This window comes from Balearica regulorum, chromosome 17, assembly GCF_011004875.1.
Source record: "Balearica regulorum gibbericeps isolate bBalReg1 chromosome 17, bBalReg1.pri, whole genome shotgun sequence".
Taxonomy (NCBI): Eukaryota; Metazoa; Chordata; class Aves; order Gruiformes; family Gruidae; genus Balearica; species Balearica regulorum.
This window is the reverse complement of record NC_046200.1, coordinates 2,559,935-2,576,494: the sequence shown is the minus strand read 5'-3', so window position 1 is coordinate 2,576,494 and position 16,560 is coordinate 2,559,935. Positions and strand designations below refer to the sequence as shown.

Sequence of the window (16,560 nt, the reverse complement as noted above, 5' to 3'; positions counted from 1 at the left end):
TGACTGCCATGGAACTGACTTACTGTTCTGTCTCAACGCAAATAGATCTAAAGTTTTCTACAGATTTGCCTTTGAAGCAGCTATCCTATCCCATTTCACAGTGTACTTCTCTGAACAGGGCATTTTAAAAATTATTATTATTATTATTAGGGGGTTTTTTACAAAAGGTAATTAAATGATTTAGTTAAATTTGAAACTGCTTTTTGTGGAACAACTGTATTAAAATGTTTGATATTTTATATAAATTTCTATTCCTAAAAATGTCCTCCAAAGTTATAAGGTCCTGCATGTTGCTGTTGGTTAAGTTAAGACACTGAGCAGCGTTTACAAAGCTGAGTTTATTTCATACCAACTTGGGAAATTTCACAGCTTTATTTTGTTTTTGTAAAGTTCTTCAAATAAAAAGGTTAATAGAAATAGTCTGATAAACTAAAGTTAAACACAAATTATAGGTTAAGTAATGAAGAGGAAAAACAATTTTGTAATTAAACTCACAAAGGAGTTAAACAAAGACAAACAAAAACATGAACAAATCGTGGTATTGTACCTTCTGAAGACATGCGTTTAGGCATAGTAGAGACAGGAGCTGGAGAACCATGAGCAGAGGGGTGAGACGGGGGCCTGGAGGGCCGCGAGGGGGGCCTGGAGGGCGGCCGTGTAGGGGTGGCTGCCCGAGGTGGAAGAGAGTTGGGACCTGACTGGTAGCGAGAAGGTGGGCGAGAGGAAGGAGATGGGCAAGGCGATGGCCAGGGAACACCTGACAGAACAAATGATATGAAGGAAAGTATAAAAACTAAAGAAAAATTATGGGGAAAAAGGTCAACAGAAAAAAAAAGTAAAATATGACAAAATGATTTTTCATGTTTAACCCTTTGGGGATAGATGAGTTTATTTCTGCAACGAATAAAATAGTGTCTGCAAGGTTATTTCCTCCACTTCAGGTCAAATTTAACATCTGAATGTCACAAACTCCCCAAAGGGTTAATTAGGATCTACAAATACTACTAAGGAATAGACAGTAAAGTTTGATCTGTTAGCCTATCATATATATGTTCTACAGTATGCATCACTCTTGACAAGGTCCTTAAATAGCTACCAGAGGTTCTCAAACAGTGGTTCACATATCGGATTGACTATACAAACTGCTACTTCCAAACCAAATGATGAGCAATATCAATTCTAGGAACTGTATCTTTACAAAAAACAGCGTTGTTCAGTGTCTGAATCCTGACATTTATGCCTTTATCACTTGTCTGAAGTATTAATGTAGTATTTTAATCTAGGATATAGGGTTCGTTGTTTCCAAAACAAAGAAATTGAATTCACAAGCCATTCTGAATATTTTAGGTATATGATGTTCATTCAGCGGAGTAACAAGATGACAGAAACCACAAATACTACAAACAAATTTCAAGGTTAGCATTGTTTGGGCAAGAATCAGTTATGTACATCCTTTATACAGCTGACTCTGTATTTGATAAGGAAGTCTCACTTACCTTTCGATGGTTCCCAGACCTCCTCTCCAGATAGAGGCACTTGAGTATTATACATTTTTCATTTATTCACAGCAATCTCACATAATAGCATTTTTAACTTATAAAAATAATGCCTCAAGGATAGGCTACTGCTGTAATCCATCTCAAAAAAAGGTGTTTGGTTTATGAAACACTGATTCCTGCTATGCAGTGCCTAGTGATGCCTGTTTATAAATATTACCCATGTGTATAGCAGAAAATACTCAAATAGCTATTTGGAGAGAAGGCTTTTGATTCCTTTTCCCCTAACACATATCTTACTTTCCCAACAATGATTTTTTTTCCCCCTCACATCATCATAAAGTCAGCGGTTCCTTTACTCTCTTTCATGGGAAACAGAATTGATCCCTGCACCAGAAAGGAAGAGTGATGCTTCCTCGGCTACCACCTCCCTTTCACTAGGTGTCAGCATTGCTACTCCTCCACACAGAGCTTAGCTGGAGTAATACATAAAGCAATTTTTAATCTTCAAAATCACATACTGCACCATCATCTAAGACAAAGGTGTTTGAGAAGGAAAACAAGTGACATTTCTGTTTCGCAAAGCTACATACAGCACAGTCAAATGGATGTTCCATTTTGAGGAAGTTAAACCCAAATCACAACCAAGTCACAACCTCTGTGTTAAATGATGAATGCTAACCTAGCTTATGAAACACATATCCTAAGACCACACCATATGGAGATTCAACTTAATTAGATAATTGACTTCAATTTTATAAGGCACATTCGTTTTAGACTTCAGATACTTGCCTCCGTTAACTACTCTCTGATCTGCTCCAGAGTTAGGACTGAATTCTGAAGCGTGGGATCCAGACCTTGAAATTGGTGGGCCTGATCCAGACTGGCCCATCCTTGGTGCATTTTGTCTTCCACTTCCCCAGGACAGTACATCTCTATTCCTCTGTCCAGGTGGAATGTATTTATTTTCTCTGAAACACAGCAAATTTCTGTAAGTGTTAAGACAGGACCGAAAGACAATGAAAAGTACCGTACCTGTCAAGTGCTCTGCTGATGCTTTCTATCTTTTTCAAATCAAGCTAAAGGAAAATTCAAAATACTAACAGATGTTGACCTAACCTTCACCTCATGAATTGGCTTTTGATACTGACCACACAGTCCACTTTCTGTGAGACCACAGACACTGAATGATTTAGTACTAATGCCTGAAATTCTCCATGACATACCGAAACCACTGCCCTTTCCTGTAATTTGGTATGAATTCACCACAGTGACATATCAGAATGGGGAAGTCTGTTCCACTACAGAGATAATACAGGGCCAGGCAGAGGTGTACAAGTTAGCAGGAGTGCCAAAAACAGCACACGATTGTTTACCCAAGGTTCCTAAGCTAATCAGCCCTGCTGAAAAAGCACAGTTTCAATGAGTAAATTGCTACTGTACCAAAATACATACATCATTTAAATAAAAATACTATTCACAGCGTATGCAAGTACCTAGTGTTCACACCATGTCCTTCTCGTTCATTAGCATTTCTCTGAACAGCAGTATATTTTTCTTCTTCTGTCCTTTCATCATTTTCCAAGGCAACCCGAGCTTTGTATTGGGCACTTGATTCAATTTCCTCTGCTAATTGAGTTGCTCTGGCTTCCCGTTTTAAAAACTCTTCTGAATTATCTCTTTCTAATGGCACCCTAAAAGACAATGGAAAGGAAAAGAATCTCTGAAATGCATTCAAAAGCACAAAGGAGCTACAAACATTACATAGCGTTAATTCTAACCAAGTCTGAGTGAAAAAAAAAAAACCACCCTTGCTTTTAAGCCAGTAGACTTGCTGTCTTTTTCAGTATGTCAATATTCCTGGACTGGTTTGACATAATGTGCAAATTCAGTGTCATTTACCTGCCCAGAGAGCTGAGGTCAGGGTGCAGAGCTTTTCCATATGACTTGCAAAATCCCCAGTCCCTAAAGCTACGCAAAGCCTCCAACTTTTAACATGGTTGAGTACATTAGTAATACAAAGCCTTAGTCTGTTGTTTAGATAGGAAGCCATCAGAGGGGACCAAATTTGAATTTCTTTAGCTATTTACACATGCCCAACAGACACAAGAGTCCCCAATCCTGCTGAAATTAAAGAGTTACATGCTTAATCCTTTGATAATTCCAGCCATAGAATTTCAGTTCTTCCTGTTATGAATAACTGCAGAAAAGACGAATGCAATACATTAGAGCACGGGAACAGAAACCCACAACTCATTTGCCATGTCCTAGGACCTCCAAACCATTCACCCCATGTATCTTTATTAGGTAATAGCATCTTACAAAAAGCGTACATAGCTCCCTTAGGAAAGCCACCAAGAACTCAATACACAAGCACTGAAATACTGAGAGATAACTAGAGATGGACATCATACCTGGCACTTCCTTCTGTCCACCCATGGGTTTTTCACCTGTCCTAATTTTTTTAAAGTATCAGGTTTTATAAAACAACTTTGTGCTTCGTCTTTGATTCTAATTTTGAGTTCTGAAAGTTGTTTCATCCAACCTTACTTGAGAATAAGCTACATAAAAATGCAGAATACAGTTGAGGCTTGGACCATGCTGCACTGGGCATTGTATCATCACTACTGCACATATTTGAAATAATATAAAAAAGAACAAAGAAAGTAGGTGGAGATACAAGCCAAGTATGAAATTATATATGCAAGATTACTCAAGTGTTGGTCGCAGAACTAGGAAAACAAGTGGCTCTGCCAAATTCCAAGCCAGTATTCAGCTACTGCATCACAAGTTTTTCCCCACACACATATTTTCGGCCAGTCAGGACATCTACTGGCCTTATCAATGGTAACTGCAAGAATATTAAATAAAAGCCTTACCCTTCAGCGTAAAGCTTTGGCTCAAATAATATACACATGAACACAACGGATACAAACCTGAAGTCACGGGCCTCGCTTAACCTGTATTAAGCATATAGACAAGACAGGAGAACACCCAATACATCCTCATTTATTTAAAGTGACCAAAAAAAAAAAAAAAAAGGGATGTATGCTAAACAAGCAAAAGAATGATTTTACTTTTTCTAACAGGGAAAAGGCCATTAGAGATGAAACAAAGGGGATGGGCAAGATGATGCTGTTCAGAAACCCAGTGATGAGGGAAGCACGTACAGCAGCTGATCAACATACTACTGCAGTACACTTGCTAGAACACAAACTTCTACCTTTATGCAGTTTGACAAACTATACCTGCTAAGGCTTAGCTCTAGGAAGGGAAAACAATCAAACAATAATCTTTCACAATCCTTCAGTTGCACATATAAGTGTTTAGCTCCGCTGCTGCTCATCCCGTACTTGGAGGATGAGGAAAAACAGTTTCCCAGTTTAGCAGACTGATATGCAAAGCAAGTTGCTTGACTAGGAAACAATGGAATTTGTCTCTGGCAATTTAAAGCCACCTTCATGTTGTTAATCTGTTTCCATTAATATCCATAAAGCAGAAAGATGGAAAACTAAAGTTCAAAAGTACAAAAAGTACTTAGAGCAGTGAAGGATATGAAAGAACAGCTTCCCCAGGATTCAAACGTAAGCCGATTAAGACGCTTTGATTATCACCGTGTTACAGGTCTACTTTAACAAAATAGTAAAAATAAAATTGTTGAACCAGAGACCTGTAGACAAGCTACATAAAAATCAAAACATTCACTGCCATTCCTGGACATTCAAAAATAAGGTTACGCTTTGGGGGCTAAAAGAGTGGGAAAACATTAAAGACATTTCACAATGGCTGTTGAACATCTGCAATCGATTTGTTTTGCAGTTGCAGTTAACATTATAGCTGCAGACTATTGGGAACAGGTCCATACTGCCAAAATAGCCAGAGCAGCCTTTATACTACTATGTTCAAGTTACTATTATATTGTAAACTGAAAATTTAGTTTACATCTGGACAAGTCTGCTAAACAAGTTATCCCCAGCACACGAGCCCCCCTTAAATATCAGCAACATTTCAATATTCCAATATGAACCAGATCTATTGTCTCAATAAAATTAGGGTTTAGTCAAACTGTTCTGCTAGGTTAAACACAAACTACAGGTACAGCAGCTACATAAAGACAGATTATAGTTTCACTATTTGGTATTTTCCATCCTATTCACAAAAGTTTTTGTAAGAAATAAGCATTATTGCATGCCTAAATTCAGAAAATGTTGCAATGGGATGAACTGTGCCCATTTAAGGGAATATATAACGACTACTACATCTAACTATTCACAGAACACTGGCAAGGTTTCTTAAGCACTATTCATTCATTGCTTTTTCAGTTATTTGATTTCACAACTTTAGAAAGTATGTAAAATTATCTTCAGAATATAAAGTTTGTCAAACCAGGGAGAACATTAAATACAAATCTAATAACAAAATATTTTGGAACTTACGTATAAGAAGATAAACTGCTGTCATAAGTTGATACTACACCATAATTTTCTTCATTGTAACGAAACATGTCATTGGGATCCCATCCATTAGACTAGAAGAAAACGATGCTCATTTTTCAAAATGACACTGGAAACACATTCCCTTAAAATTAAGGGCTGATGGCAGAAGTTAAACCTTTTGCCCTTTTTCCTGGGCCTATGAATTCACTGTCCAGATAAAGTTACTAAAGCCACAACTTATTTCAGGGAACTTTATTCATCAGATGCACAGATTTTACCTTGAAAAGCCTTTTTTGTTTGTTGTGGGTGGTTGTTGGGTTTTCTTTTGTTTTGTGTTTTTAAGTACCACGCCCACCCTGTACTAGAACATTACTGGCTAGCAAGAAATAAATACATGAATGCCTTTTCCAGAAAGTGCAAAATGACACTTGTGAACATTAGAAGCATCCCTTGCTGTGGCAAGTGCTGAACCTTTTCAAATGCACTACTAATGCAATTACCTGAGACACACACACCACAGGGCAGAAAACCCCTGTTGATCTGCACAACTTCCCCACTTTAGCAAAACTGCTATTACAGCACTCAAGCACAACGATAAATGTTTTGAATGTTTTATCAAAGCACTGACAGTATTAAGTATTCTAATAAATCTCAGCTGTACAATATGTACACTAAAATTGACAGGATAACTGTTCTACCCAGACAAAGTTAATATGCTCCACAGTATTGTGACTAGATTCTCCTCTAATCAGTAACATTATCTTCTTTCTTTAACATATTACAGTTTGAATACCTTACTAAAAAGAATGCATGGTTGAGGAAAAGCTGACTGCTAGGATATATAAAGAAACGTCATTTGAGAACATACTCTTCATCTAACGATTCATAATCTACTGAGATTGTATCTGTGCTTATTAAGTCATGGGTCAGACTTCCATCAATTTCCCTCATCTTAGCTCAGAGACAGTTAGCTAAGCACAATTTCGCCATAATTTCCAAATGCAATGATAGTCAGACAGGAATGCTCTGATTAAACATAAATCACTTCAATGTATTGCTGAATTTGGAGTCCTTAATAAAAGCTCCTCTTTCAGCCAGTCCATGAGTCAAACACGGCCCTTACCACAGCAGCTGCCATTTGTCAATATTTGCCAAAAGTGGCATTTGAAATCCAGCTATTCTTATTCAAATTGTAAAAAGGTACTGTGGCAGCTGCTAGCAAAGACTGAACATACACCCATACAATGTAGGCCAGCAATTTTAGTCAAGAATTCATTACTAGATTCAAATTACGGAATTGTTGCAAGGCATGGCCAGAAAAACAGCTTATTTTCTACTGACTGTCATAGATGATAAAAAAGCATTACTTACAACATCTGTCTCTAATGCCTCAAGCTCCTCGGTAGCGGTGGTCTCTCCTCCATCCCACGGTTCAAGATCCTTTTCCTTGTGTTCACCATTTACTTTAGCACTGATGGCTGAATCAGTAAAAGCATCTACAATGGAGTGGGGAGGGATGGGGGTGAAATCAATTTGATTCAGTACAGGAAGACATTGCACACACAAGTTTATCTGAGGAACAACCAAATACAGCTGAATCACAGGCACAGTAAACATTGTTCACCTTCTCTTGTAGTTGCTGTATTCAATATGATTACATTAGAAAGGTGCCTACTCCATACTTGTACAGACTAACTTCTAATATATCGAAGAATAGCAGTAATCACTTTCAGTTATTTCAAAATATTTTACACAAACTACATGTACAGTTTTGCTAAAAAAAAAAAAAAAATTTAAAAAAAAAAATCCCCATTCCTCTAGAAAACCCAAAACTTGTATAATATACTTTTCCAAAAAACCCACACAACTGCAGACTATTATGCAAACATCAAAAAAGCATAAATGCAACCCAATCCCATTCCCTAAATGGGCAAAATACAAGTTTCCCTTCAAATATTGGAGTTTCTTCTGTTTCCACAACTCCTCAACACACCAGCATGAACGCACACGCTTTCATCCCTTTGCAGTGTAACTCAATTATCCATTAGCTGGGTGCACCTGTTCACTGTGACATGAACGGAGACGTCCTCTTTCCTGCAAGAGCTTTTGCAAGAAGCAGCTCACCCAAATCACACAGCAAGATTCAGAAACTCTCTGCCTCTTGTTCTCAACAACATAGGAAAATAAATATACCATTAGGTGCACTAAGCAGTAAGGGTCTGCTGTTGTTTACATAAATTATAAAAATATATGTACAAAAATAAAGATCATGAGCTTTTATTTTCACTTGTTCATGTTTCATTCAAGTTGGACTTAAGAAGAAATAATACTAGAATATTAAAGCACTATATATAAAAAAAAATACAAAGCCATTCATCAAGGAAGCCAACCTTTTTTACTTGTAAGCAACTAAATCTCAGAGCTGCCTGCACATTCTTAAGTTACTTAAACAGAATAAACTTTAAAAAATAAGATAGTTATAAGCTTCTAAATAAATAATAGGCCTTCAATCCAGAATTTCCTATTATCATTCTACTGATAAAATAAGGAGCAAACATTTCAGACTTTTAGAAAAGATGAGATCAAACCACCAGGCAGTGCCAGATATGGAGGAATGTGGTTTAAATTAAATTTTGGCAAGATCTGAAATTTTACTAAGAAAAATGAACTTTAAAGCCATCATGAAAAGAATTCACAATATATGAAGCTGGTCACTGATGTTACAGCTTTTAAATAATCGCTGAAGATTTTTTTAAAGAGAGACTACTGACATAGTTTATTATTCCTGGTTTTACCCAATTTCATGGTGAAGTTCTGCACATACATTGGTATGATCTGTCATAAAAGTTAACTGTGCTCAGTCTGTTTAATAACATTCAGCACTATCTCATGAAATGCTCGCTTAACTCATACACAAAGATCAAAGGAACTATGGGTAAGCAATTAAGCACTGTTAATAAGCTCATATGAAACAAAATGTTATAGAAGATGTATGAAAAAATAAGAGCTTATTAGCTAAACATTCATTTCAAATACAAAAGAATCAGTAAAAGAAGAAAAGAAAGCCAAATGAAAGAAAGACACCTAACCAGGCACACCGCTGTTAGGGCTCACGTGAAATTGCAAAACCCTGCATCAATCACCTTGCGAGATGTCACCCAACCAAAGCTGTGACAGTACCTACGCAGCTGGAGGTTTAACACTTTCAAGTGAGATTTTATTTTAGCTCGTCACTAAATGCGATGCCTTTAGCAGGCACGCTCTGGGATTGCTCGTAAACTGTTCCGAAACAGAGTCATTGTATCATTGTAGTACCTACGTGCTGATGCAAAATTTCAATTGTTGCATTTTCAACTGTTCAGAATAGGTAAAAATCAAGGGTGAGAATAGAAGTCACCAACTAACTGCAAGATACTCTAAATGATTCTGTGAAGTTACGCATGCATGTTTTACAGTGCCATAAATGTGCGAGCAAAGATACTAAGTTTCCGTTATATATTATGGTAACGAAAGCATTATGAAAGGCAAGATGCAGAGACATAGAGTGACTGCCAAAAAAGTTACCTGTTTCTGAAGGAACTACAACAGATACGGAGAGAGAAAAAATTGGAAGACATCAGATATAAATACAGGTGGATTTTTTTCACATTATACGGCTGAATTCAGGCAAAGCTAAACTTTTTCAGTCCCTCTCACAGACACATTCAAAATGGTTATACATCTCCCACTTTGCAAAGATCATTTCCACAGTAAAACCTCAGCAGTGTTCCCACCTATTAATGGCCCCATGCATTTCCCCATTTTGCTTCACAAAAAACCCCTCTCCAAATAGCCTACAGATTTCTAAGGTATACCAACTTGAAGGAAAATGTGGCTCAGTTTCCCTTCACACAGCTTCTAAAATATACTATAACAGAAGATATGTTTACATGTCATCTGAAACAACATAGTAACACAGTGCGACCTCAATCCACAGTTAAGTAGTAACTAAAGAGCACATTTAACAGGGAGGTAAAAGCAGTTACTTGTATTTGGAAACTCTACGTGTACCTTATCAATACCCTGTAATAACCTGCCATAACCCAGCCACACCGGTGTTGCTCCTGTGCTGAACATCATTAACCCAATGTTTCATGTTTGATCTCTCAGATTGGACATTTTACATCAAAGGCAAGTTGGAGGCTGCTTACGTCACTTAGGAAACTGTGAAATTTGCTTCTATGCTACTTCACTGGGAGTAGAGGGAACTCTTCTCCAATGAGATTGGATAAATGTGAGTTAGGACGACTGATGACAGCACCCGATGGAGGTAATTTTCTGTATTTTAGAAGGGAATTTCCTTAATTTCTATTGAATTACTTCAGACAAACTCCATACACAACTGTGCTATTTGGATACTGTGAACAAAATAATAGCTTAACAAGAGTTATCTACTCAACCCACTAATTTTCTTACTTAAAAAGTCCCATAAACATTCAGCACGGTGCTGTTAAAAATTGTAATGATGCAGAGGAACTGGCAGAGGAAAAAAACCCAAGTCAAAACAAAAACTCCACAATCTAACGAATGCTACAGATCTGAGTAAGAGGTGTACAGTCAACGCTGAGTTTCCTAGCAGAATCCAGTATATTGTGGGGCACAGGAAGCTTTGCTGCTCTTCATTTCTCTCTCTCACTTTAGAATGAAAGTCACAAGCGAGGCCACAACATCAGTTTAACTTCTACAACTCAAAGAGAATCCAGAGTTAGGAGAAATTCTGGCTACAAAGGCAGACTTCTAGTTAGACAATATAGTCTCATGAGCATCCAGGCAAAGTTTAAATGTAGCAGAACAGTACTTCAAGGCACGGATCACTATTTTCCTGGAACAAACAGCTAGGCAGGCACATGGGACACCAAGATTAAAAATGCACCAAGTCAAACAAGACTTTACCAAACCTAATGAGCAGCAGAATTGAGAATGTATATAAAAAAATTCTACAACTAATCGTTTCCAAAACAAAGCTACTGCTCTTAAAACTGTTAGTAAAGTAGAAGCTAAAACCTGAACTGCTGCTACAAGTGCCGACTGGCAGAGTAGTAACAGACAAGATACTGACTGCACAGGCTCAGCCTCCCCCTTATCTGGTGCCTCATATCTCCGAGCTGTTGAATGAGCAATTCACATGACACCTTGGCATGGCCAAATTTTTAATCAATTCCTTTTCTACGTGGTAAAACTCAAGTTAAAGATCAAATGAAAACTGGTCAAACAAAGAGCTTTAGCTGTAACACTCAATTAGCCGCCACTGCCTCTGTACCTGCTTAATGTGACATCTCCTAAGCCAAGCAGTTTGATATCAAAGACCTCGCTTCTTGTTTTAAAGCCTGCTAAGCAGAAAAAAAATCCCAAGGACAATTCTATGCAACAGAAATTCACATTAAGCAAAGGCAAATTAAATATACACATTCTGAGAAAAACTCAGCTTGGACAAATTCTTCAAGTATGTGCTATTAAATGAGTTAAAGAAAAAATTGCCAGAATAGAGCAATTAAGAGTGCAGGTTTAATTAAATTCAGTGTTTAACATGCTTGTTTTCGCAAACATGTTTTGAGCTACTAGCAGTGAAGAGCACAAATATGCGATTAAGTGCAACTCTGCAGTTCAAACGCTATTAAACCAATCAGCATCATGTGCCAAAGGTGTTCAATGCTGCACACTGCAAGCTTTGATCAAGTTCAGCATGGTCCAAAGTAAACTGAGGTTTCACCTTAAAGGTTTCAACAGTAAACTCCCATTTGTTTTGTAACTACTTACTACTGATTTGAAACATTAAAACCAGTTACCACCAGCTTTGCAGAGCCAACATTTCCTTCCTTTGTTCATAATATGCCTACTGCTATTCCCCTTGCGACACTTTCTCTGGAAGGATGCCACTTTCAGTGCTAATTCAAGGAAAACCTTAAATAGCCAATTCTCTTCTGCCTCTTTTCATTGGATTTGCAATATTTTCTCAGAGTGCAGTAATGGTGCCAAAAAAACAATGAAAACACTGTAGAAGCCTTTTGCTTTAACAGTAGTTATGATGTTGAATTTTGAATTGTCCTGTCTTTAAAGAGAAGCCAAGAAGGCAACTCTGAAGCCTTACTCAAATTTGAATCACACGCAAGCCAGCAGCGTTGACTGATAAGTGTTTAGGACTACAGGAAACGCCGCTAGAAGCTCGTTCTGTAGAACACAGGAGACACATACCCTCCTGTTTCAATCATGCAGTCCAAGCAATCTAGCAACTACGAGACCTAGGCACTGCACCTTTCCCTCGGAAGGTGAAGCAGAAAGATGATACATGCCAAGGATTTTAACTTGCACATTAGAGCAGGTTTAGCAGTCCATTTCCACCGCCACATGCAGAAGACAGTGCCTGTGCCTCTTTAAATGCAGACAGAATAGTCTGAAAGGGGGATGATGGATATAATGCAATTTCACCCGAGTTTTCCAATGCATGTTCCATTCATCAGCCTGCCTGTACTGCAGGAAGCCCTAATTCCACAGTGAGAGACCCTCAGGTGACTCCTTTCCATTCCTTCTGAAGCCTAGCAGGAATCTCCACCAGCACGAAGGTCTATGCAGACTGACAGAGTTGCAAATAAGGGCCCAGGAAGTAGAGACAGATTTAGTTTTTAAACAGAAACTGTTAGAACACCCCTATCCACGGAGACCTGCTATTTTTTTCTCCCAACCCTTCCAATTTCTACAATCTGGGCAGGCACCACACCACACTTTCTCCACTGGTGCATCTGAAGGTGCAATGTCATGCTTGGCACAAGCAAATCTAAGACTGCTGCTTCCAAACGGGGTGGTTTCACCCACCCAAGCCTATACCGTCGTTACCTCCCCTGCACTCGCACTACTGATGTAGCTGCAGGATGAATTATCAGCTCACTGCTCCAAAGCTGCACAAGTACGATAGCAATGAAAGGTGCGTGGCAGACTATTTCAGATGGTTCATTCAGACACAACTGTATTTTCCACCCTTCTAAAAGGAGAATCCATCCCATTCCCTTTCTCCCCACCTGCTGCTCTTTTGACTTTGTCAGAAGGCAGACAACACAGCTAACATCTCTGCTATTCAAGTCTGAGGGCTCTATCTCTGTTATTAAGTCAGAGACCCACAGAGTGAGGAACACTGTTTGTCCGCACTCCTCCAAGCTCAGCGGAGATGCAAATACCAGAATAAAAATCCAGGGAACTCCCGATACTTATACTGAAGCAGGAAACTAGGATGCACTAAAATTTCCAAGACAGTATCTTTTGCAGAAATTAAGTTTACTTCAAGGCCTCCTCAAAAGTCTAGTAGTCTCCTAGGGGGTAGTAGAAACTACACACACAGATCCCCACAAACCCTACTCTAGGTAAGCCTCTCCTATGGCAATAGAGTGCTTGTCAAGTGCCCTTTTGTTTGACTACATTTTTAAAGAAGCGAGATCAAGCTGCCTTTCCAACCAAGTATCTCCAAACTGTCTATTGACTTGTCTGTAAAAGCTAAAAAAAACATTAAGGGCTAGGCAATTTAAAAATATTTGCTCCCGGCTAAGTGCAACACTGTCAAACTTCTCTGGGCACCAGATAGTAACCATTCCCAACACAAACGCAGCAAGGAGCACCACCTCCTCACCTAGGAGTTCAGACTCAGACTGAATCATACTGGCTCATCTGACTCGGTACCATGAAGATTTGGGTTTATTTATAAGAACAAAAGGCCAGCAGTTCTTGCCTGCATGTTCATACATTTCCATTCTTTTGAATCCTTGCTTATTTCATTTCCCAAGAAGCAGAAAGCCCTTCATTGGTCTAATTTGCAGGTGTGATCAGAGACTGACTTACACTTTCAAGTGTCATTTCAAGATAATACATTTTTGAGACAAAATGGAAAGCAGATTAATTTACCCACTACAAGTTATCGAGTTTTGCAGCCTTCTAGTTTATCTTGCTCCAACTCTCTACAGCTTTAATTCAGCTCTCCTCTCCAGCTACGTAAGATTTAGATTCAAAGACATTCCACCTAATAAAGTGAACCGAGCAACTGTTAAACCTGAAGCAGTCATTTTCTTCTAGAAAACCTCCATTGAGTAATTATTTCTAGAAGTAGTAGTATATTCTTCATTCTGTCTGCTCCAAATCTCTAACGACTGGGTAATGGAGAGCCCAGTTTGCATTTACATTAAAGCGATGTTCATAGCAGACCCATTATAAAACAGCTCTCACGTAATTTAAATTCAAAGTCCCAACCAGAACCTGGAACTTATCTACATTTCAATGCTACATTTGCTCTAACATTATGCATCGTCTTCTGGGAAAAGCAAATTCCTTGAAACAACAAGGCTCTCATTCTTCAGCTTTAAATTATAGAATCATAGAATCATTTAGGTTGGAAAAGACCTTTAAGATCAAGTCCAACCGTTGCCAATCAGGCAAGAACATAAGCACGTACAAACACAAGGTGAAAAGAGAAAGATCTCATTAAATGTCCACCAGTCCCTATGCATCTCTAAGTCACTGCTACATGGGAATAAAGCCCATGCGTTACAATAACCACTTAGCTCCCGGTGACACTTGCTGATCAACCTGAAAACGTCCGCATGTGCGATTTCACTCCATGGCACAGAAAGCTATGTATTTGCTTTTATTCTTTAGCCCAGCAAACCAGGAACAAAAGCATAAACCCCCTTAGGATTTGCTACCACCCCCCCCCCAAAAACCTGCAAAGGAACTAGAGTTGTCTGACTTATGAGCCTTTCAGGTTCCAGAAAAATAATTAGGGTCTTGGAGGTCAGACATTAAAAAAAAAAATATGAAGACTGCCTGACTGCCTGTGAAATCATTTAATTCTGACAGTTTCACACCATGTCTTCAAGATTTTAAGACCACTTGCCTGCCACCTCACTAGGTTCTTCTATATTTTGGAGAGCCTCACCTACAGATCTACAAGTAGTAAAGCAGAAATTAAAAACACAGAGTGGATAGTGGATTTTCTAAGAATTTTTAGCTCTGTTTCCAGTAGTATTTTTAGAATATTTATATGAATGCATGTTTAGAGACAAAAGTTACTTCACTAAATATAGACTTTATATATATACCAACTTTGAGCAATAATCTTTTTATAAAGAATTTGTATATTCATGGATTCTCACATAACATTTAATAGACTAATTTAGAAAGACATTTACAAAAAGAATCCCCAACCTCCCACAAAATCAGTATGAAGTTTTGTAACACCACTAAGCATTTGCTTTCCAGACACCTAAAACAGCTGCTCAAAGCAGTGTGCCCTCACAAAGGTTCTGCAATCTAGTTTTTACATTTTGATGAATTTCTGATTTCAGGAGGTGCTGAGCATCCGCTCTTTCCACTGACTTTAATGGGATAGTTGGATGTTCTGCACTCATTAAGAGTCTAAACGTGAACTTTAGTGTTTGGATCCTCAAGCATCTACTTTGAAAATCTTGACTTATGATCTAAGATATAGACAACTTTAAAAACAAGTATACCTCTTCTCGCATAATTGGTATCCATATCCTTAAAATGCACCATAACAAAATCTGAAGGCTTGAACAAGATACTCTCTAGTATGTCTTCACGTTTTGGCCCCAAACTGGATTCTGCAGTTTTCCGATGAGCAGCATCAAGCACTAAATCACACTATTAGAGATATAAAAAGAATACACTAACTTAATGCACGATAAGCTACTCGATAGCTTCACATACTTGCAAAAACCAGACATTTACAATAGTTTGCAAAAATGAATCTGCTTGTGTAAACCTAGACATGAATAGTCAAAATAATCCATAATAAATATTCAAATTTTAACCAAACATTGATTATTCAGTATTAGGATCTTTTAAAGTAGGGAAGAGTCAAAATGAAAAAAAATTACCTTAGGACTGTATGTTTTAAAAACTCCTTCATATATACCACCATTTTTCACCTGTACTTCACATTTGGATCCCTAGAATGCAAGAAAAATGAAAATACAGCTTTCTATCAGCCTGACAAATGACATTTAGGTGATTTTCTTGAAGATGTATTTTTTTACATAAGTACAATGTGTAAAAATACAGCTCTGCTTTTAGTCAAATCTACTCATTCAACATTTGCCGATTTATAAATACGCCACTGTGTTCTGCAGATGCAAACAGCTGGGTGCGTACCAAAATTTGATGTAAAGGGATTTAAAGATACTCACAGAAGCATATTTGGTACTCACAAGACTCTTGACCTGTTCTGCACACAAACAAGTTTTTGTGCAAACCCAAAATCTGTGCATATGTGTGGGTACCAATGAGGATGAAGGCTTATCCTAGACTCTAGCAGATGTGGGACAGTCTGCCTTACTTAATGTTGGCATGTCGAGACTTCCCTTAAAATTCGGGGAGAAAGGCTTCCATCCCCTGCACACAGACTCATTTTATTTATCTGTAACCTCTCGAAAGACAGAAAATTCAAAATATGACCAGTGCACCTCAGAAATTTGCTATATCTCTGCAAATTGTATTTGAGCCTTTCCAAGCCAAAAATACAGAATAGCTATTACTGTGATTCTTTAAAGTTCAGTCTTGGCAAAAGATGCCTACTGCTAAAGTTTAATGTT

General features: G+C 38.1%; 1 protein-coding gene across 21 annotated transcripts in view; it reads right to left on the bottom strand.

Annotated features, from left to right (window-relative positions):
• Positions 1-16,560, bottom strand: part of ATXN2 (ataxin 2) — a 52,834-nt gene that overhangs the window by 27,436 nt on the left and 8,838 nt on the right. For 10 of the 21 annotated variants that reach the window (XM_075769718.1, XM_075769719.1, XM_075769722.1 and 7 more), the window contains exons 4-10: positions 15,847-15,918; positions 15,460-15,610; positions 7,304-7,428; positions 5,933-6,024; positions 2,993-3,190; positions 2,289-2,467; positions 548-757 (exon numbers count right to left, since the gene is read on the bottom strand). In XM_075769718.1, coding sequence (XP_075625833.1) covers positions 548-757; positions 2,289-2,467; positions 2,993-3,190; positions 5,933-6,024; positions 7,304-7,428; positions 15,460-15,610; positions 15,847-15,918 — 1,027 coding nt within the window. Of the gene's footprint in view, positions 1-547; positions 758-2,288; positions 2,468-2,992; positions 3,191-5,932; positions 6,025-7,303; positions 7,439-15,454; positions 15,611-15,846; positions 15,919-16,560 lie in introns of all 21 variants that reach the window. The other 11 variants (XM_075769727.1, XM_075769724.1, XM_075769709.1 and 8 more) reach the window with 3 other exon arrangements.